Source organism: Talpa occidentalis, unplaced genomic scaffold (assembly GCF_014898055.3).
Source record: "Talpa occidentalis isolate TD23 unplaced genomic scaffold, MPIMG_talOcc4v2.1, whole genome shotgun sequence".
In the NCBI taxonomy this organism is placed as follows: Eukaryota; Metazoa; Chordata; class Mammalia; order Eulipotyphla; family Talpidae; genus Talpa; species Talpa occidentalis.
Window position 1 is genome coordinate 64,350,864 of NW_026555331.1, and position 23,722 is coordinate 64,374,585.

General features: G+C 41.5%; 1 protein-coding gene and 1 non-coding gene across 2 annotated transcripts; both read left to right on the plus strand.

The window, feature by feature from the left end:
• Window positions 1–14,399: 14,399 nt before the first annotated feature.
• On the plus strand, window positions 14,400–15,960 carry RPS20 (ribosomal protein S20). Its single transcript, XM_037508699.2, has 4 exons — window positions 14,400–14,550; window positions 14,927–15,026; window positions 15,286–15,359; window positions 15,686–15,960. Exons 1-4 carry the CDS (start codon window positions 14,548–14,550, stop codon window positions 15,866–15,868), a joined length of 360 nt encoding a protein of 119 aa, XP_037364596.1. The 5' UTR covers window positions 14,400–14,547; the 3' UTR covers window positions 15,869–15,960.
• LOC119251992 (small nucleolar RNA U54) lies at window positions 15,153–15,219 on the plus strand. Its single transcript, XR_005126683.1, has one exon. It is a non-coding gene; the product is annotated as a small nucleolar RNA U54 (small nucleolar RNA).
• Window positions 15,961–23,722: the final 7,762 nt, after the last annotated feature.

A 23,722-nucleotide genomic window follows, 5' to 3' on the forward strand; every position in this document is an offset into this window, starting at 1 on the left:
TTGGGAAGATGTTGTGATACTTGAAAGGGGACAGGGTGTTAAGGCAAATGAGCAGAGGGAAGGAGAGGGAATCCATTTCTCTTGATTATAGCTTAGGTGGCTGAAGTCTGAGAAAACAGAGGCTGTTTAGTGATTCTCTGTCTGGGAAAGTTGAGGAAACCAAAGAGTAAATAAGACATGTTTCCTGTATTCAAGGAACTTTTAGTCCACCACCAGTAGTTTTACTAAAATTATATATTTTTTAAATAAATACTTTACATACCACATACCAAAATCATTTCCAGATGGATTAAAAAGCATCTGTACGACAGGATGAAAATAGAATTGAATAGTTTATATAAATTTGAAGGAGGGAATTTCTAAGTTTCTATAAAACAGTGAAAAAACTGTTAAGGACATTGCCAGATTTAATTACATAAAAATTATAACTTGTGAATATTAAAGTACAACTAAATAAAATACAGACGTTGGACTTGGAAAAATACTTGGTCAAAATGTGACAACAGCTTAATATTTTTGTTCCATAAAGAACACATACAAATAAAAATAAAAAATCTTCATGCTCTAATAGAGAAGTGGACAAAAATCTTGAAAAGCCAATTAACAATAAAGAAAAGACATGTAGGAGATAAATATGAAAAATAGAGAAATGCTATTTCACAAATTCTGTAAATGCTATTTCACAAGAACTGTAAATTAAAAAAAATAGTGTCTTTAGAACACTCACATGCTCAAAATCCATAATACTAATGAAATTGTGGTAAAACACAAACTTTCATACATTCTTGGGGACAATATAGATTACTACTTTTTTTGAAAGTTATCAGGAACCTCAAAAACATTTATATTCACTGATTTAGTCATTATGCTTTTGGAAATCTGTCCTTGGAAATACTACAAAATAAGAGTCTAAATTATCACAATATTCTCTATGCCCCATTCATTCTGAAGAAAAATTCAAAACAAGGTAAAATTCTAAAATGGCTCCAAGACAAGAACCTTTCCAGCAATAATCAAAGCAATATCTATCTCAGATAACATCCCTGAGTGAAAACAGAGGTCCACAGATAGAGTAAAATCCTTCTCTCTTCAGCCATGTTGAGACCCAGCCTGGTTCTCTGAAGGCGATAGCAAAGAACACTTTCTCCCACCTGTCATTTTCCGTAGGAAGAAGACAAAAGACAGAGCAGCAATAACAGTGCATAACGGGGACAAGAACTGGAGATACACTGCTTATTGACCCTAGTCAGCTCTCTCAAAAACTTTTTTCATTCAAACCCACAGCTTTAATTTAGAGCATTTTGGAATTCAAAAGAGCACTCCAGCCACTGAAACCTTAGAGCCATTTTCAATGTTATTGGGCCCAGCAAGGCTAAAATTTTCAAAAGACCATAATTTTTGTTAAGACATGATTTGAAGTCTAAATTCTGTACATTTCTTATTTTAAAATTCCCCAAAGCTAGCCAAAATATTTCACTATATTTTTTTTTACAGTTTCCTTTTCTTTACTAACTTTTTTCCAATAAGAAATTTAGATTGAAAGTTCTCTGAATTTTTCATAGGTCCAATAAGCAATTTAGCAGTTTTTCAATTTAATAGCAAAGATCCAAAAGTTCACTCCTAATATAATGTGCACAAAAAGGAAGTCTCAATACACATTCACATGTTTATGCTAAGGTTGGATCTCTTGAAGCCATCGCTATGCCCTAGGAAGGAGATGCCAGAGGGTTTGAGGGGGGTGTTGCTTACATCTAAAGATGCATGGGCATTTTCTTGTGGTCAGTGGGTACTAAATCTACACTAGTCCATGCCAACTTGTACCTCACATGGGAGCGTTCTTTTAAGGTGGAAAGTGCTCTAATAGCTTTTAAATACTTGACCGATGCCCATCAAACTTTGTGGCTTTGGCTTCCAAGATTTCCTTACCAGTAATTTTTACCTTAACACATAATACAAATGAAGCACAGTACACAAAAGCTCAAGAGAGACTAAAGAGAAGCACAGCCAGATTTCACCTCTCAAAAAAAAATTCAGGAAAGCAAAATCCTGCATTTGAGAAGTGAAAAGTCTTAAGACAACAGGAAAGACAGAAAATTACCTTCTTAGAATAAGCAACCAATAGTAAAGACAAAATCCATTAAAGCAAAGAATCATGATACAAATGAGCCACTTTCCCCCCCACAAAAAAATTCTTTCTCTCTTACCCATCTTAAATTGAGAGAGAGAAAAAAAAAAGATTTCTCACCACTTGGTTTCCTTTAGAGTTCTGTGGGAGTGAGAGATTAGGAGTCTGAAGTGGTTAAAATTTTACCTCCTCCTTCTGTAGCTGTCATGAGACAATAAGTCATAAAAACCATGGAGAGGTTTTCTGATGGACTTACCAAATTGTCAGGGTACAAAGGAAATTTCCCCATGCTCCTCTGTGGTCTATAGGCTAACAGATTATCAAATGAACAATGGGCAGATTGGGGCCTCCATGGTGGCTCAAGGGGTTAAGCACCGTACTATGAAGCAATTTGCAGCCTCTGCAGCGTGAGTTTGATCCCCGGCCAGCCAGGGAGCAACCCACAGGGCACAGCAGACCTCTCCTGACTTACCCACTGCTCCTCACAGCAGTGTACTTCGGTCAATCTGCCTGTTCTGTTCCCCACTCTGTCTCTGGTGAATCCTCTCACCCCCCGCATCTCTGGCCTGTACCCCAGCTCTTGCAGGCATAAATAAATAAATCTTTAAAAAAAACAATAGGCAGATTGATACAGATGTTTAACGGTAACACGTACATCTCCTGAATACATGGGAGACACCCCGCATGATTAACTTGGCCATGTTGCTTCAGACACCATTTAAATAACTTAGCTAAGGTGGGAGTGCAAACTGGTCCAACCACCATGGAAAGCTGTATGGAGATTTCTGGACCTACTAAACATAGAGTTCCCATATGATCCAGCAATTCCACTCCTAGGTATTTACCCAAATGACACAGAAACATTAATTCCAAAGGGCACCTGCATGCCTATGTTTATAGCAGCACTATTTACAATAGCTAAGCTTTGGAAACAACCCAAATGCCCAAAAATAGATGACTGGATCAAGAAGATGTGGTACATATAAACAATGGACTGTTACTCAGCAATCAAAAAAGATAAACACATGCAGTTTGCAGCAACATGGATGGAGCTAGAAGGGATCATGCTCAGCGAAATAAGTCAGAAAGAAAAGAAAAAGAAAAATACCGGATGGTCTCACTCATAGCAGGAATTTAGGAAACCTAAATAAGAGACCAGGAAAAAGACTAATCAATACAAAGTAAAAATCAAAATCAACAAGCAACTATAAACCAGAGACACACTATGGGGGGACGGGGAGATGGAGAGACAGGGAGAGGAAGGACTAGAGTCAAAATAAGGGGGGGTGCAGTTGTATGGGGAATATAACCAAAATGAAAATGCATACATTGTGCAAAGATGAAAAATGATGTAAAAATTATATAAAATAAAATATTTAAATAAATAAATAAATAAATAAATGATTTGTTATAAAAAAATAGCTAAGATAAGGGAGGCTGGGGGGAGCAAAGGGGAAATTCAGTTAGGATTTTCTTAGAAAAACAAAGGAATGCAGATTTGTAATGTTCCTAGGGGATTACTTTCAGATTACTGGAGGTTCACACTTTCTCTCTTCTAGCCCAGTTATAATTACAGTTTGTGGTTAATAAGGAAGATTTCTGGCAGCACTCCATCTGCCCACCTGTGACCATGCAGGTGCCTCTTTTTCCAACTCTCCTCTGCAGGGCAGCAGCCTTCCTGCCTGCCCGTGACCTGTCAAGGCCACCCGCCTGCAACCATGCAGGACTCTCTTAGCAACCCTGTCCCTTCTGGGGCAGCTCTTCCTGCACGCTCGTGTCTATGCAAGTGTCTTTAACTCTTTTATTCCTTCCCTAATAAACCTACTCTTTAAATAGAAAAATAAATAAATAAAGACTCCTCTTCAAATTGGTAACCTAAAAGGGCTAACTCAGGGAGTTCTGGTTTTCTGAAAGTTCTAGTCTTCCAACTTAGTTTTTCCTAATTGATTTCTTACCCATTAGGCCTGTATTCCCAGGAATGGCTAAAGAGATCATTTTCAGTCTCTTTCCCTAAAGTGGTCATGGAGATCCAAGCACACTGTCCCTTTGTGGTGCCCAACTGAGAGTAAGTCTTTTAGTCAGTGGGTGGGGTCAATGCTACTCACCGCCCTGGAGAAGCAAAGAGTGAAAGACCGTCCTGGAGCTGCTGTGGATGCTTATCCCTGGGAGTCAGCAGTGTGAGCACAGCCAAGCAGGTGTACGGTGGGAGTGTGTCCGCCGAGGCCCCTGGTAAAGCCTCCACAAACAAGTGAGCCACCAGGTAGGCCAGGACATGTCTCTGTTCACTGCTTCACCCTTTGGGAGTCTGGAGAAGGTCTGGGGTTCCTGCAGGAACTCCATCTTGTCTCTTTGTGGTCACCAAATATGTTACTATGCTTCCCCCTTTAAAGTAAGGGTCTACTTCCCTGGTGACTGAAAGTAAGAAATTAATAAACCAGGACTGGTTTAGCAGACTAAGAGCTTTATTACCTGACAAGCAGCGGAGAAGGGAGAACTTGTGTTTAAAATCGCCTTCTGTCCCAGGCTTGAGGAGGGGTTTCTTTTATTAGGGGAGATGGTGTGTTCTAGAGTTACTGTGGAGTCTCAGAGGGTGTGCCCAGGAGGTTTTCTTTTGCACCAGCACATTTTTGAATGTTCATTTTTGCACTTGGCACTCAGTCTCCATCTTGGGAATAAGTGACTGGGTCTGCTGTTCTCCCAATTTCACTTCTTTTTTTTTTAAGATTTATTTATTTATACAAGAACTGGGGTACAGGCCAGATGTGTGGGAGGGTGAGAGGATTCACCAGAGAGAGTGGGGTACAGAACAGGCAGACTGACGAAATACATTGCTGAGGGGAGCAGCGGGCACAACAGGAGAGGAGCAGCAGGTGAGACAGGAGAGAGGGGAGCAGCGGGCGAGACAGGAGATTCGCCATGTGGGAATCTCCCTGGCCGGCTGGGATCGAACCCGCACTGCAGAGACTGCAGACAGCTTCACAGGGAGGCCCCAATTTCACTTCTTAAAGAAGAGCACAGCTTGGTGCAGTTTATTTCATTAGCATCTCTATCATGTGATTACACTAAAAACTGAAACTATAACATTCCTAGAAGAAAACAGAGGAGAAAAGCATGATACCAGACTCAGTGAAGACTTCTTGGCTATTAGACCAAAAAAGCAAGGCAACAAGAGCAAAAATGAGCAAATGGGACCACATCAAACTTTTACCTATATTTCAAAGGAAACAACAGATCACAGATAAAGAGCAATTGAAGAACAGAAAGATCCTGCCACCAAATCATTGAGTAAAAGACAAATATCCTCATTTTCAAAATGGGTATGGCATATGAACAGAAAAGGAAATACAGGCAGTTTATAAAATATGAAATGATGCTAACTTCACTCACAGTGATAATAACATACTTGTCTAGGAATGCTGAAGTGAGTAGGCAAGCAGCAGATTGAAAAGGTTTGCTGATCGACCTCTCCTGCCGTGCTCACTGCTCCCCTCAGCAGTGTACTTCGTCAGTCTGCCTGTTCTGCTCCCCCACTCTGTCTCTGGTGAATCCTCTCACTACCCGCACCTCTGGACTAGACCCCAGTTCTCGTATGCATAAATAAATAAAATAAATCTTTTTTAAAAAAGAAAAGAACTTGAGCACAATTAATATGCAATAGAGAGAAGAAAAAGAATATAGTTAAAGTAGTTTCCCCATGAAACACCCAAAGTTACCCATCCCCTCATGGGTAAGTGACCTGTCAAGCAGGGTTGACCCAAAACGGGGCCATTGAGACCCAAAATCTTGCCACAAGTGGAAGGTACCTCCTGGCGGGGAACCATAGGAGAGGGCCAGAAGGGGCCAGGCAAGTCTGGAAAGAAAAGAAAAAATTCAAAATACATTTGAGGATAAAAACTGCCATGGTCAGCTGCCCCACTGGTGTCTCACCCATAGCTTTGTCTCTTTCAAGTGTCTCTTCTATGTCTCTCATGCCCTTGGGACAAGCCCATGGCCAAGAAGCAATCACAGCATCTTCACATGTCTCTGCTCCATGTGCCTCCTCCAACTCTTCTTCCTAGTCTCCTTCTCCCTTCAGTTTCTTCTCTCCAATTCCCTTTTTACCTTCCCTTAGCTGCTCAGCTCCACCCTTGCTTGGGTGGGACAGGGAACCTGGAAACTCCCTGTTCTATGGGGCTCACATGGTTACACAATTTCCTTTATCTCCAAGGCTACCACTCCTGTCCATACCACTTAGATCATCCTTACCTACAGTTGCCTCCTAACTTCTTGTTTTCACTGTTGTCCTCCTATAATTTATTTCTTTAAAAACATAAATCAGATCACATCCCTCTCCTACCAATAAAATACAGGTGATGTAGTGCATAGAATAATGTCCCCCACCCAGGGCAGGACCAGAAACCATGAAGGGAGATGAGAGAAGCTGGACAGATGACCTCCTGGAGTCTGTCCCCACGGGGGAACTTCACCACCAGCATTGGCTGAGAGTTGGGTTCCCAATGCCAGAATTATAATACTCAGAAGCAGCATCATGTGACAGTCATTGGGATGGATGGGGCAATCAATGCAATGAGAAGGCGCAGACCTCAGAGTCCACAGTGGTCTGGAGAAAATGGGACAGTTCCTATTCTATAGGAAGTCCCAAAATCAAGGAGTCCGGAGAACCACCCCACACACCGGCCCTACAAGAGGTTCCTGAGCAGGCTCTGCCCTGCTACCTGCCTCCCAGTTGCTCCAGGGGTTCTGAGCAGCCTGGTCTGCTGCAGTCCAGGACTGCAGGTCCTCATCCAGGACAAGGCTCGTGAGACAAGGACAGGGTAATGTAGATCTGGCACATGCAGCGAGGGGGGAGTCAGAGAGTGGAGTGGGAGGGAGACGCAAGGGAGCTACCAGGGTAGTGGTTCACAGGTGGAATGGAGGTGGGAGGTCCCACCTAAGGGGCACAACTACCGTTGAAAGCTGACTGAAGGTGTAAGAAAAAAAATAAAGAATAATGCCCCCCAGAAGACACATCCAGGTTCTGACACCTAGTGCCAATGAATGTGACTTTATTTGGACATGGTCTTTTGTAGATATAATCAAGTTAGTGATATGGATACGAAATCCCCCTGGATTTAGTGTGGTCCTCAAATTCCGTGCTGCCCTTCAAGAGAAAGGAGAGGAGACTTAACTGCAGGCAGAGGCAGAGGGTCATGTGAAGATGGAAACGGATTGGCGAGGTGAGTCTACAGACAGGAGCACCAAGGATTGCAGGAGAGGGCAAGGAAGGTAGGAGACAAAGAACAAACTCTGCCCTAGTGTCTCCAGAAGGAACCAATCCTGCTGTCACATTCATCTGGAATTCCTGACCTCCAGAATTGTGAGGGAGTGTATGTCAGTGTTTTAAACTACCACGTTTGGGGTAATTTTTAACAGTAGCTTTAGGAAACTAATACAGACCACTTCTTGTTGCACTTAGAATGAAAAGCAAGCTCTCAGTTGCACTTAGAATAAAATGCAAGCTCTCAGTTCTGCTTCATGAGGCACTGCGACACCTGGCGCCCCCGACCTCTTCCATGATGCCTCCATTCACCCTTTCCCTCACCCACGATCCAGCGTCCCTGTCTTCAACAGAGCTGTGATGTGTGTTTACTTCCACCTGAGCGACTTTGCTGTCCCCAGTGTTGAGGAAGTGCTTTCCCAGCTTACTACAAAGTTGGCTCCTTGTTATTCCATCCTCTGCTCAAATGTCACATCTTGGGTATATATTTGTTATTCTGTTTTCTTGAACAGTTGAAAATACCAGATACCGGGCCTCCCTGGTGGCGCAAGGGGTTAAGCACCGCACTATGAAGCAATCCTCAGCCTCTGCAGCACAAGTTCGATCCCCAGGCAGGCCAGGGAGCAACCCACCTGGTGCAGCAGACCTCTCCTGTCTCGCCTGCTGCTCCCCTCAGCAGTGTATTTCAGTCAGTCTGCCTGTTCTGTTCCCCACTCTGTCTCTGGTGAATCCTCTCACCCCTGCATCTCTAGCCTGTACCCCACCTCTTGTATGCAAAAATAAATAAATCTTTAAAAAAAAAAAAGAAAATGCCAGATATCACTTTCCCAGAAACTTGGCCGTGGCCATGTGAGCTAGGCTTTGCTCATCCGACAGTGCCATAAAGAAAAAATAACCATGCAGAACCACTTCCAGAACAAGTGGTGATGCAGCAGCATGTAAATCCAGTTTCCAGGGGTAGTGGAGGCAGTGACCAGCTGGCCACTGTCCAGCTTGACTGAGGCACAAGAACCCACTGACATATCGGGGCTCAGTCCAGTTCATGACTGGGGTGTTATCCCGATGCATATTCTTAATGGCTGGTTCTCCAACCTTGCCACTTATCCTCCAACTACATTTTAATCTGCCTAAAGTAATCTAGAAGTAGTTTCTGTAGCATGCAAACAGGGCCCTTGACTGATGCCCCTCTTTTTTTTTTTTCCTTTAAATGTCTTTCTTTTTTTAAAGATTTATTTTATTTATTAATGCATACAAGAGCTGGGATGTAGGCCAGAGGTGTGTGTGGTGGGGAATGGGGAGATGAGAGGATTCACCAAAGACAGAGTGTGAAGTAGAATCGGGGCGGGGGTGTGTGTGTGACTGAAATACACTGCTGAGGGGAGCAGTGGGCAAGTCAGGAGAGTTCTGCTGTGCCGTGTGGGTCAGCTTCCTGGCCAGGGATCGAACTCATGTGCAGTGGCTGTTGATAGTTTCATAGTGCTGAGACTTAACCCCTTGTACCACCAGGGAGGCCCCTGATGCTCCTTTTCTGAGATATTCCATGACCACAACACCTCTGACCCCAAACTCACACTCTATCCATTTATCCTGTGATGTTTTCCTCATAGAATTTATCACTGAAATTCTTAGTTATTGGTTTCATAGATAGTTATCTGTATCTTCAGTAAGATACATGTTTCATAGAGCAGAAATGAAGAATCCCATTTTCCAGTGTATTCCCAGTACCAAGAAACCTGTCTGGACAAAACAGTCAGCCCATTAAGTATCTGTGTAATGCATAATAACTTTAATAGAAATGGAAGCAAAGCTATTGCTAAACTTTATTGGATTTGGAATAATTAAGCACTTCACAATGTAGAATTAAAATCTTTCATATTACAATTATGAGTTTGGCACTATGGAAACATTAAGGGAGGTACTGAAGCTACTCTGAGGTTACTCCTCATGTGCACCACCCGTCAGAACCATCACTGGAGAGGAGCGATGGCAAGAATACTCTGAACCTGCATGAGGGAGGGCAGCCTTCATGCTGTTGGCAGCCAAACACCGGCATACAGAGGAGACAAGAAGGCCCTCTGATGGGCGGGCATCTTGTCTACCACCAGCCTGCAGCTCTACATTCCCTGCAACAATGTGGGCAATGCAGTTCAATATTGTCTCATCATAAATTGCCTTTGGCTACCTTGAAGGAACTCCTAGACGGCTGTTTCCAGCTGAATTTATGTAGACACAATGTATTAGTTGTCTATTTCTGAGTAACAAATTTACACATATTCAGGAGCTTAAAATAGCACATAGCTAATGTCTCCCAGTTTCTGTGGATCAGTAACCCAGGTTCAACTAAGAAGGGTCCTCTGTTTAGGGTCTTTTGTCAAGACTACAGCCAAGGTGTCAGTTAGTGCTGAGGTCCAATTTGAAAACCCAACCAAAGAGGAATCCACTTCCAAAGTCGCATGGTTGTTGATAGAACCTCAATTCTTCTGGGGCTGCTGGTCTGAGACCCTCAGTTCCTTGATGGCTGTCAGTCACATGCTACCTTCATTTCTCTGCCACAAGCAGCTCCCAAAACAGGACTCTCCCTGTAGCAGGTCCCAACATGGTTGCTTGCTTCATTGAAGATGGCAAGGGGGAATCTGCTAGTAAGACAGAAGTCAGAAAAGTATTCAATTTATTCTTGGAGGTGACATGCCAGTACTTTTACCAAATTCCAGTGTTTAGAAGCAAGTTACAGTTTCCCATACTCAAAAGGAGAGTATCGTGTGAGGGAAAGAATAAGAGGAGGTGGGAATCATGGGGGGTGATATATGTGGTTGTACGCCACACAAAAGTGATGTTAGAATTAGTGAGCATAGAAAGCCAGAGGTTCTAATCTTTTCATAAAAGGAGGCAAGTGGTAGAAATATTTTCTAAAATTTCCACTAATTCTATACAACATGAAAAGCATTAGTCTGTGAAAATGATGTGACTGGTAGGTAAGTTTATCTCTGGCTCCCCTGCTTGAAATCCGAATCACATAATGTGGCTGTGGAAATCCTCTGTTGATTATCTAGAAAATGGCACTGTGTAACAGAAGTAGACTTTTCCATATTATTTTCATTAATTTTTCCATTTTGTATTTCAAGAAATGTTATAATCTCTAGGCCTACCAGCCAGGGAAAAGAAGGAAACAGAAAAAAAAGGTTCCATGAGGACTTACAGATGGGACATTCAGTTTCCACTCCCATAGAGACTTCTGTCAGCTCTGTGATAAAATATGATTGAAAATTACCAATCCAAAGTGTGTTGTATATGAATCATTCCCAATGAAAAAAATTTTACTATGTCGTTGTTCTGTTCCATTGCGCCATTTAGTGAAACAATTTGAATGATCATGTAGAGCTGACTAGTCCTGGGTATCATCAACGTAACTTCGCAATAAAAATGAAAAAGCTAAAAATTGTATATTCTACTTTATAATGAACATATATTAGTAGCCCAATAAAATTTCTAACCTCAACTAAAGTTGTTAGGGGGGAAAAGGATGTCCTAAAGCTAATTCCATACAGACTTTGTGGACTCCACCCCCACCCCAGGCCAAAGCCAAAGACACTGGGAACTCCAAATCCCATCACCACCAAAGGGAAGGTAGCTGGGACCTGAGGGTGGGGTTAAGCAGCCAAGTGAGTATAAAGACAGACACGTGGGCTTTGGGGGGGGTCCCCCATTTTGGCTCTCCACCAGCTAGCAGCATCCGGCCAGCTCTGAGAGTGACTTTGGGTTTCCAGGTCGGCAGATCGGGTAGGACGCATTAAAGACTTTATTTCCCTCTTTTCTTCCTGAGTTGTACATTTTTCTTATTTCCTTTTCCCTTGTAAATAAACCTTTTATTAACCTTTTGTGTGTGTCTGTAGTGGAGTATTCATAAGTCCCTTTTAAGCACGCGGGTGAGGACCCACAGCCAGGAACCCGTTCAATATCGGGGCTGCCCTATAACAAAGTGAGATATATAAAACCCTTCTATGTCATACTGTATAGCATAATGGGATATTACACTTCTCAAATGTAGTACCTCTACTAATGAGAAAAATAGGAGTTAATATACTAACAGACAGTGTGGTGTGGTGTGGCGGTGAAGAGCACAAAGTGTTAAACTGCATGGTTTTCAACACTTGCTTTTCCATGACCTGGGGCAGATCACCTAAACTCAGCTGCCTCATAAGTAAAATATGAATAACTGTACAACTTTGCTTATATGTGAATAATAAAGTGACAAAAGAATTAACGCAACAAAAACAAATTTTTTGACCATCATTACAAAATAGCAACTTTCCCAGAGGGAAGTTGAATGGGTAAATTGTATAAAAGGAGTAAATTGCATGGTGCTCTTAGGAAATCACACTTTCAGTGATGAGTACAATGTAGTATATACAGAGGTTGAGGTATCTGTATATCTGCAACCTATATAATGATGTAAACCAATGTTACTTCTATTAAAAAAATATGAAGGCCTCTCTGAGTTTTATCCCCAGCCAGGGAGCTAACCTACATATGGTGCAAGTCTCCTGAATTGCCCACTGCTCCCCGTAGCAGTGTATTTCAGTAAATCCATCTGCTCTGCTCCCCACTCTGGCTCTGACAAATCCTCTCATCCCCTGCACCTCTGGCCTACACCCAAACTCTTTTTCGCAAAAATAAATAAAGAAAATATTTTTAAAATAAATAAATAAATATGAATAGCAGTACTTACCTCCACAGTTGATGTAAAGATCAAAGACATTGATATTAATAATAAAAAAAGAAACAAAACCATTGACATTAATATAGGTAGTGTGCTTTCAACAGCGTTGGCTACTAAACATTAATTTTATTTAGATTGAAAATTCTGCATGTAAATGTCTGCATTCATTTGACAATTTGTGTTTTTTCACTCATGTACATATGTGTACAATGAATTAAGTGGTTTTTAACTGCTGTTCCTCTCCTTCGTAGTGAGATGACACTGTCATTGCAGCAAAAGACCAGTAGATGGCCATCCGCAGACCCGCACAAATAGCTGCAGTAAAAGTGTTTACAAGATCATGTCAAAAAAAACTATAAAAATTAATAAAGGAAGAACTAACAGAGATATGGAAAACATAGTTTGTAGTCATCTTAAAAATATTTTTAAATTTTAAAGTGAAAGATACATAATTTTATTTTTTTCTCACTAAACTCTTCATTATATTGTTGAAAGAAGTATGTTTAGGTATGTTACGGAGAAGGCAATTTACCTAACACCAAAACATTTCAATTATACTTTTTCTTTGATTAAGTCACCAACAGACAAGTATATTTAGTAGTTGGTCCTACGGCATAAAGAATGAGCTAAGAGATCTATCTTCATTATTACTTTTCAACCGGGGTGATTTTTCCCCAATAGGGAACATTTGGCTATATATAGAGACATATCTGATCACAGCTGGAGGGGGTGGGTTGCTATAGGTATCTAGCGGGTCAAGGCCAGAGATGCCGCTAAGCATCTTACGATGCACAGGATAGCCCCATAACAAAGATTTGTTAATGAAAAAAAAATCACCAATGTATTTCTCAAGCAGCCCAGCATCAAATTTCTTGTTGTCCTTTGAGCATTAATAAAATATGAATGCTAGTGTAGGTTTTCTCGGAAGATGTGTGTTCTCCTACAATACTAATTCTGTGGTGGTTGGTCACATCCTAGCAAGAGAGCCAACTTCCTTTTTATATTCGTTGCTGATAGTCACACCAATTTGTCAAAGCCCTAAAGTAGGAAGTTTCGTCTGTGTAAAATAAGAATGCAGGTTTTCAGATTTTTTGCTACAGATTCTATTAATATTACATTTACAGACAAAGGGTGGTATTTACAAATAACTGAGCTGGAAAATACCCACATTTTAACACAAATTAATAATTCAATGGCAGAAAAATCAAGAGTATGTTATTTGTGAGCCAAAGAAAGTCAGCTTTTAGCTATGCTCAATTATCATCATATAAGTGAAAACTATTTTTTGATAAAAAGTCTCAAGTATAATTTCTTTCCAGGAAAAGAAGAGAAAGGCCCAAGAAAGAGTCCTAGTTGGAGGTCAGAGCTCTGTCATTGACCAGTTGTCTGTGTTTGAGCAAATAATTCTTGTGCACTGAGGTTTGCCTGTAAAATAATGTGAGGGTATTTTTTCTTCTTTCAGCCAGGCATCTAAACCCATCTCACCCACTTGATCTCTTTAACCATGCCTTCATCCTTAAGCATAACTGTCTGCCCTATGCTGTCCTGGTTGCCCAGGACAGTCAATCACTCTTGTCATCTCCACTATACTTTGTTCTATATTTGATGGTGACTAGATGTTCATCATTGAGGAGATCATGAAATATCTCATCCACTATTTCCTCATCCAGGCAGAAAGGAGATAACATGTGTCTTGAGGCTGGGCGTCCAGGTGTACAACATGTTCCAGGATAATGCCCATAGCCCTGCATTTTCGACTTCACTTTCCAGTACCATGAAAACCCTAGTTCAGCTGCTTTCCAGAAACAGATGTAGATTCTTCTGCCGATCTGGGAAGCCAGAAGCTGAAATATCAGGAAAGGATAATTAAAGTATGAAAAGTAAATGCCTGCTAATTTAAAGAACAACATGTCCAGGTTATCAGTCATTTTTCCTAATGTCCAACAATTGGCTTGTATGTAAAGCAAAATTTGCACCGTAAAAACACAGCAGTCGTTTTAATTTTGCAGGGAACAGAGAGTAGACTGAGGAGTGGTTCAGGTTTTAAGCCAGGTCGCAGGCTCGCGTCACCCCTGCCAAACAGTCTGAGAATCTTGGCCAGGCAGCTCGCGGCGCACCCCAGCTCGAGGAGCCCTGACTCCTCCCCGCCGACAGAGGGAGCTCGCAGCCGCACTTTCCCTTTAACCCGCGGTGCTCCTTCCCCGACTCTCGTCTCTGCCACTTGAACCCGCGGGGCAATTCTCCTTCCGGGGCAGCGTGGATAAGCGTGCGTGACCCGGATGCAGATGCGCGTGCGCTATATAAGATCCACGCAGGCCTCTCGCCTTTCTTTTCGCGGAAGACGCGGGCGCGGTAGCGTCGGGGCTGTAGCTCGCCGGCTCCTGTTCCTGACTCACCGCTGTTCTCTCTCGCCGAGGAACAAGTCGGTCAGGAAGCCGCTCCGCAGCCATGGTGAGACGGGTTGGGGCTGGCGGGCGCCGCCTGTGTGGTTCAGGGCGCGGCGGGACTTGGTCCAGGTGCCGGTCCCGCGCCCTTCTGGGGATTGTTGGAGGAGGTGGTGAGGCTCGTCCATTAGCGAGGCTCCTGAAATGGGGGAGGAACTCGGAAAGAGGCGTCTTTTAAGGAATTTTCCTCCTCTCCCCCCCCTTGGTTTTTAACATAAAGGCTCACACGTAACGCACCGTAAGTCACCCCTTGTGCCGCACATGGTCAGCACCGGAGGTGTAGTTTCTCTTTTAACCACAGAGTTCACAGTAACCCGGTTCTCGAGTGAGAATGAACGGGCTGCTTCAGACTTTTTCTGATTATTTCGTCTGTGTGTTAACAGGCTTTTAAAGATACCGGAAAGACACCCGTGGAACCGGAGGTGGCGATTCACCGAATTCGAATTACTCTAACCAGCCGCAACGTGAAATCTTTGGAGAAGGGTCAGTGTATTAGTTTCAAGGATGAGACGCTTTTCCACGTGTTACTGTGGAAAAGTAACACTGTTTAGCTTAAAGATAAAAGCAGCGTTAACAACAGATTTATTTCTTGCTGTTTTCTACATCAGTTGGCGATGAGGAGATAAATACTGTGTTGAATTACCATGATAGTTTTATACGCTATTCTGAGCCAGCAGCATTTGGAACTTCTTTATCCAACTTTGATGGTTTCAAACTGAAAGATATTCTTGTTTCTCTGTAGTGTGTGCCGACTTGATCAGAGGTGCAAAAGATAAGAACCTCAAAGTTAAAGGACCTGTTCGCATGCCTACCAAGGTAAAAAATCATAGGGGTAGGATGGGAGTAGGAGTCATTTTGTAGCTGTTGTAAATACAAAATCTTCCATTCAGGACAAGGGGATTAGCTGCCAAAAGAGTTTTTGTATATGCTGATGCCATCATGCAAACTCAAATAAAACAGTTGGTAGTATTTGGGTTAAATAACTGCTGATGCACCTGTTGCTATTATATTGGTGTGATGTGGTGTTTTAAAATTTGAAAATTCAAGGGTGCTGTGAATGAAAATGGACTTGCCACTAGGGTTTTCCAGCTGTCCTGGGAGAAGCATCAAACTTAAGTTCAATTTCATTTCTTCTGTTGCAGACTCTCAGAATCACTACAAGGAAAACTCCATGTGGTGAAGGTTCTAAGACTTGGGATCGTTTTCAGATGAGGATCCACAAGCGACTCATTGACTTGCACAGTCCTTCTGAGATTGTTAAACAGATTACTTCCATCAGCATTGAACCAGGAGTTGAGGTTGAAGTCACCATTGCAGATGCTTAAGTCAGCCTTTTTAATAAAGTGATCATCACTTGTTAATCTTGTTGACTTTTATTCAGAATACTGGCAGATAATAGGAATATAGAGTTGTGCTGTCATTCAAGTACAAAAATGAAAATTAGATGATCTGTGGAGGTATCTGCTTTTTTCTTTTTTCCTAGAGGCCACTGTATCTGTTTAGACTTGTGTAGTGGCAGAATGGCACAGGGCAGGATCTCTATGACCCGAGCAGATGGGTAAAAAGAGAGTCCTGGAGGAATTGAATTGGTGGCTTATTGAGTTTACCAGGTACGTGGCAGGGGGTGCGGGGTGTGGGCCTACGAGGCTGGCAAACCTCCCAGCCTCCAGCAAGTCTCACTATCTCTGGGCTCTATGGCATTCTCTTGTCTCTGCTGATTCTGCTTGCTTAGTTTTCCATGTTGCCGCCCTTATACCCTTAGAGGCCCAGTCTCAGCCCAGGTGTACCCACATACGTATGCCCACACCCCACTCCAGGTGCCCACATCAAGCATGTGTTCAGGACCGCAGGGATCCATCATCAATCCTAATGGTGAGAGGGCAGAAAAGCCTGACAAACATTTACCCTAAAACTTGACATCTCAGGAAAACTGAATTACATTAATAGGCCTTGTCACAAACAAGTTTGTGACATTACTGGCTGTATATTGGGAGATGTCCAAAGAGAACACAGGTCTAGGGTGGGCCAGGTGTTTATTGCTATTGTTGAGAACTGTGGGGGGGGGGGCTAAATCTTAGGTTGCAATCTCAACTGCCAATTAAAGACATGGCCTTAAAGGTAAACTACCAAATTTGGTAGATTTGCATATTTTGTAACATGAGTTTTGTGTTTAGAGGTAAAAGTAAAGTTACATTGGGCCTCCCCGGTGGTGCAGCGGTTGAAGGCTGCGTTGCGAAGCTGCCCGCAGCCTCTGCGGTGCCGGTTTGATCCCGGCCACCAGGTGAGGGTCCCACATGGCGTGCAGACCTCTCCTGCCACCTGCTGCTCCCTGCTCTGGTGAATTCTCTCACCCTCCCACGCTTCTGACTGTACCCAGTGCTTGTATAAATAAATAAATAATGTTAAAAAAAGTAATGTTACATTAATTAACTCTGAGGTTATAGGCACTCCTTGAATTACTTGAAACTTGTAGGCCCTGTAACTACTAGCCTCTAGTTTTCTTGAATAATATCCCTATTGTAGACATGATGCTCTAATAATGGGCTGATGGATGAGAATCCATCTTTCTGACTTCCCATTAGTATGCCCATATGCTCCACTTAAATTTTTTTAAAGATTTATTTATGCATACAAGAACTGGGGTACAAGCGGGGGTGGGGGGTCTGGGGGGGAGTGAGACGATTCACCAGAGACAGGAACAGAACAGGCAGACTGAAACACTGCTGAGGAGCAGCAGGGGAGACAGGAGAGGTCTGTGCCATGTGGGTAGCTCCCTAGCAGAGGATCAGGGATAGCTTCACAGTGCTGTGCTTAAAATTGTAAAAGTAGGGCCTCCCGGTGGCGCAGCGGTTGAGCGCTGGGTTGCGAAGCTGCCCGCGGCCTCTGCGGCGCCGGTTCGATCCCCGGCTGCTCCCCGGCCACCAGAGGAGGGTCCACATGGCGCGCAGACCTCTCCTGCCGCCCGCTGCTCCCTCAGCAGTGTACTTCGGTCCTCTGCCTGCTCTGCTCCCGCTCTGGCTCTGGTGAAGTCTCTCACCCTCCCGCTCTTCTGACTGTACCCAGTGCATGTATAAACAAAAACAAACAAACCAGCAAACAAATAAATAAAGCATGCCTCTATAAAAAAAAAAAAAAAAAGATTTATAAAATTGTAAAAGTGTCTTTAGAAAAGTCAAGGTTGAATTTGCTAGTTTAAGGATTACAGTGCCTTTGGAGTTTGGACCTTCACTTCTCTGGAAGATGTTTTTTTAAATTGTCCATTGCTCATATTTCTCTGGACATGTGTTGTATATTATATATCTGTGCTTTGATATCTCATAGCTGTCAAAAGTAAAAATCTTCAATCCCTAAAGCTGGTCTGAGTAACCAGCCAGCCACAGTTACTCAAAACATTGGAAACATCCCTTATGCTATTTTACCTTTTTCTAGCTATGAGTCAAAACACAAAACTCTTACTACTTGGGAAAATAGTAAAGAACTAAAGTTCTCATTGTAACTGTAACATATTGGACCGTAAAAGCAATTTCAGGAAGGTTAAGATTAGTTGAGCTCGGGCCTCCCCGGTGGCGCAGTGGCTGAGCGCTGGGTTGCGAAGCTGCCCGCAGCCTCTGCAGCGCCAGTTCGATCCCCGGCTGTTCCCTGGCCACCGGAGGAGGATCCCACATGGCGTGCAGACCTCTCCTGCTGCCCGCTGCTCCCCTCAGCAGTGTACTTCGGTCCTTCTGCCTGCTCTGCTCCCCACTCTGGCTCTGGTGAATTCTCTCACCCTCCCGCGCTTCTGACTCTACTGAGTGCATGTATAAACAAAACAAATAAATAAAACATGCCTCTATTAAAAAAAAAAAAGATTAGTTGAGCTTTGTAAGGGCAGGAGAGGCCCTAGCAGGTTTTCTGATCCAGCAGACCAGGTAAAGGAGGAGTCAGAGTCCTTAGTGGCTTTTGCAGGTTTTTTATTTAGATTTACCAGGCACATAGCAGGCAGCGGTGCTGGGGGGCTGGGAGGCTGGCAGTCCTCCCAGCCCCCAGCAAATCCTCACTCTATCTGGGCTCTCTCTGGTGTTCTCTCTGCTCTTCGCCGCCTTCTGGCGTCCCCGTGACGCCGCCCTTATAAACACAGTCTCAGCCCTGGTGTACCCACTTCAGGTACCTGCCATCAGGCATGCATTCAGGATCACAGGATTCCCTCATCTACCCTAATGGCGGGAGGGCAGAAAAGCCTAATACTTTTCACCTTACCCTACAAGCTCCTAAGGCCAGCAGCAGTGTTCTTGGTTTTGAAAAATGAAGGAGTTACTATCAGAAACTAGGTAGCAGTTACCTACTTACCCTCTAGCTCAATTTTAAGCATTCTCAAGTGCTGGTTAGCTATCAGTTAATGTCATTATAAAACTACCTAATAGAAGTACCTACAAGCTTGTTTAAATGATCATTTTGCAAAACCATATGGAGAACTGGCTGAAAAACAATTTGGTGCCTCCCTGGTGGCATAGGGGTTAAGTTTCACCACTATCACCTGGCTGACCCACATGGGTTCAGCAGACCTCTCCTGTCTGGGACACAGCTCCCCTTGGTGTATTTCATTAAACCCACCTATTCTGCTCTCTACTGTCTGTTGAGTCCTCTCACCTCCTCCCCCACACTTCAGGCTTACACCCTAGTTCTTGTATGCATAAGTAAAATCTTAAATTAATTTTGTGGAAACATTAAATAAAACCATGTAACTAGAAATTTGAAAGAAAAGATTAATATGAAAAGTGTGCCTCAGTAAATCAAAAGATACTGAGTGGACTGCTTTATCATTTTCATGCAGTTCTGAATTTTAGCTGATATGTCAAAGTGACTGATTATGTATGTGGGAGACATTTCTGTATCTACACATACCTCATCTTTCCATTGTATAAATACACCTTAAATTATTTAACCAGACTCCCCTCCATAGATATATATATACATATATCCATATATCATCCCACCTTTTTTTTTTTGCTTTTAAAAGCACTGCTTCAATAAATATGCTCCTTTGTACACTTGGCCAGCTATACCTATAGGATACATTCCTGAAACTTGAATTTCTGAAGTTTAGTTGCATTTGATATTTACATAATGACTAATATAAAAGAATTAGAAAGTATTTAGGAATTTTACTGTGTGCGTGTGTGAATGTTTTTCTAGGGTGTGTTAGGGTGGGTGGATAAAACAAACAGCTTACAGTCAGAGTATCAGGATTTAATTTAATTTTTCTTTATTGAGCTATCATTGATTTACAATAATGTATATGATGTAGGACACTAGCTTCATACCTCAGATGTATGTTACCAGAGCACCCCACCATCAAAGCACCCATAATCCCATACCCTCAACAACCAGGCCCCCTCCCTGCTTTATTCCCATTTCCCACTCCCACACTCCCCAGGGTAGCCTCAATTCTGCAGTCATACTTTTTTTTCCATCCATAAAATGTTTATTTAGATGCAATCATGGCTACATAAGGCATGGTGCACTACTTTTTAAATAAGCTTTCTTTCACATTTCTATCTTAATAACAGTATTTTTACGTGTTTAATATTTTCTTACATCATTGTTCATTTTTGCAGAGTGTTTGATTTCTCCCCTCAGGGGTAGTCCCAGTAGTTCTCCCACCGCCATAGCACCGGTGATCCATCACCACAGTCCCTGGTGCTCTGCCTTCCCCTGTTCTGACCCCTCTCTCTCTCCCTCCCTTGCTGTCTGCCTCAGGTCTATGGTCAGTTTACTGGTTTTGTCTTTTCCCTGACTCTTTGTTCGATTTCTCTATATTCCACATATAAGTGAAACCATTCAATATTTATCTTTTTCCAGTATTTCTAATTTCTAGAGTTTGTTTTGATTCAGCTTTGCCAGTTTCTTTTTTTTTTTTGTTTCTCTGTATTGCACATATGAGTGAAATCATCTGGTATTTGTCTTTTTTCTTCTGACTTATTTCACTTAGCATGATGCCCTCCAGTTCTATCATGTTATTGCAAAAGGCAAGAGTTCATCTTTTTTATATAGCTAAATAGTATTCCATTGTTCTATCGTTGATCAGGATTTTTAAATTTAAGGTACTACAGAACTGATGCTTTCAAATGACAGTGCCCATTTACATTCCTGCTAGTATTGGAAACCAAGAACAACCATCTCATGGACAAAAAACTAAACTCTCGTTCTGTCCTATCCTTCTTTTGTTTATTTTCTCTTTCTGAGACTCATTGACTGGATAACTTTTGAAGGTCCTGTATGTCTTGTAGCTTTCTTTCATATGCTTAGTTGTTTCTGTTATATAACATGTGCTATTTCCTCAACTTCTGCATCTAGCACTTTTATTAAATTTTTTTCATTTTAATAACCTCTTTTTAAAAGTCCCTGATAGGAAATTTCAAACACATAGACATAACGGGAATGGTATAATGAACCCATTCATCTTTAAGAATTGTCAACTGATACCAGTCATATTTCATATATAGCTCCCTCAACCAACACTTAAATTATTTTGAATTTATTTTATACATATACTTTTGAAATATAAGTCTAAGATATAAGGGCTTTTTTTCCAGTTCAATAATCTTAAGTATATTCACACTGCAGTGCAACAGATCTCCAGAACTTTCCTATCTATACTCCATCCCCTTCACCTACCCCAGCTCTTTGCAACTACTATCCCATTTTTGTTTCTATGAGTTTGACTAACTTAGATACTTCATGTAATTGGAATTAACAGTCTCTGCCTTTTTTTTACTGGCTTATTTAAGTGTAATATCCTTAAAGGTTAATCCTTGTGCCACATGACAAGATTATTTTTAAGGCTAAATAACATTCCATTGTATGTTTTTATCCACATTTCTTTATTCATTCAGTCATTGCCAGACTTTTGGATAATTTTCACCTCTTGACTATTGTGAATAATGCTGTAAGGGACACAGAAGTACTAACATCTCTTCCAGATACTGCTTTCACTTCTTTTGCTATATACCCAGAAGTGAGATTGTTGGATTATATAACCATTTTTAATATTTTGAGAATGCTCCATACTGTTTTTCATACTGGCTGCACCATTTTACTTTCCTACCAAGGGTTTCAAGGTATCCACATGCTCATCAATACTTATTTTTTTGTTTTTTGATTGTAGCTATCCTGTTGGGTGTAAGATAATATGACATTGTATTTGGTATGCATTTCTCTAATGATTAGTGAAATTGAGCATCTTTTTTTAAAAAAAAATTTATTTATTTATGCATACAAGAGCTGGGGTCTAGGCCAGAGGTGTGGGGGTGAGAGGATTCACCAGAGACAGAGTAGGGAACAGAACAGGTGGATCCACTGAAATACACTGCTGAGGGAAGCAGTAGGCAAGTCAGGAGATGTCTTCTGTGCCATGTGGGTCACCTTCCTGACTGGGGATCGAACTCAATTAGCTTCATAGTGCTGCACTTAATCCCTTGCGCCACCAGGGAGGCTCTTTGAGCATCTTTTCTTGATATACTTATTGACCATTTGTGTATCCTTTTGGGAGAAATGTCTTCCCAGTCCTTTGCCCATTTTTTAATGTTATTTTCATTGTTGTAGTTCTTTATACATTCTAGATATTAACTCATCAAATATATAACTTGGAAATATTTTCTCCTATTCAATAGGATGCCTTTTTGAAATTTAATCAAATACTTCATCATACCTAATGTTAACAATTATTTTAAATATAAAATATCCAGTAGTATTCAAATTTCTTTGAGGGTTTTTACTGCATATTTGTTGTGGTCTCCCTTCCACTTAAATCATTTAAGTACAATCAGGCTTCGATTTGCCGAAAGTGAGACCAAAGAAAATGACCATATTGAAAACATGTAAAAAAATCTCAGTAATCAGTGGGAAAGTTAGGATTTTTCTGTGATCTGTAAAACTTTTGTCAAAACATTATGATGTCTCTTGCTTTAGTTTCAAAAATAAAGGGACATGAAAAATTCTAAAACTAATTTTTAGTCCACTGTCATCTAAAGTATTAGTAACACTGAGATTTAAAGTATTCCATGTCTGCACGCAGACCTCTCCTGCCACCTGCTGAGGGGCCTGCTGCTCCCCTCAGCAGTGTATTTCGTTGTTCTGCCTGTTCTGCTCCCTGCTCTGGCTCTGGTGAATCCTCTTACCCTCCCGTGCTTCTGACTGTACCCAGTGCTTGTATAAATAAATAAATCTTTAAAAAAAAAAACCTTTATATATAAAAAAAAATAAAGTATTCCATGTCTGTTAAAAAACACTAATGGGTAGCAATCCTTGCCTTCTCATTATATATATATGTGTGTGTGTTTTATATCGTCCTTGGTGAATTGTTACATTTTTTACTTTGAATTAAAAGTATTTCATCCAATATTTTATCCTTTGTGCTTTCAATGTTTGAAAATATCCCTAGATTTTCTTTAAAATGTAGCTTCAAATCCATTTTATCACATCTAGTTTTTCATGTCACTAAGCCTGCTTCACTAAGTTCTTTGGCTGCTAATCTAGAATCTCTCAAATGTTGGCTCACTCATTGTCCCTGTGGCCAACTGTTTCTTCTCTAAACCCATTTACATTTGGTTCAGATTTCACATCCAGCATTATCACTTTTTGTTTCTGTGCTGTGCTTTCATTTTTGTTAGCTAATTAACTCCCCCTTCAGCATTTTGGTAAAATGTCTTATTTTTGGAAAATATATAGGAGATAAGGAGGCATCACAGCCACACACTGTGCTACCTGCTATCTCTGAGAACTGAAGAAGATGCATGGTGATCAATCACTAGACTTTAAAAGAAATAACATGATGATTGATCACAGATTATGTATGCATTGTTTAATCATTTGTGGACTGAAGGGCTAACTATGAGTTGTACTGTATGCAATTATCCACAATTGATACATTATGGTAACTGATATTTGAACTACATTGGTGGAGAATTGGTATATTTACTTCAATTGGAGATAATTAAAATTCATGTTTGTTGGGCCCTTGCAAAGTGGGGACTGTGCACTTGCTTTGGAATTATCTCTGATTTCTCAGGGACAATTTTCTACATATTTTGACTGTTTTCCTTGTATGTCTGGGAATCATTGATCTCTTTTATTCCTAAAAAGAATTATAATTAAACTGCTCTTATTGGTGCTGGTCTGTATTTTCCCTCTTATGTAGTAGG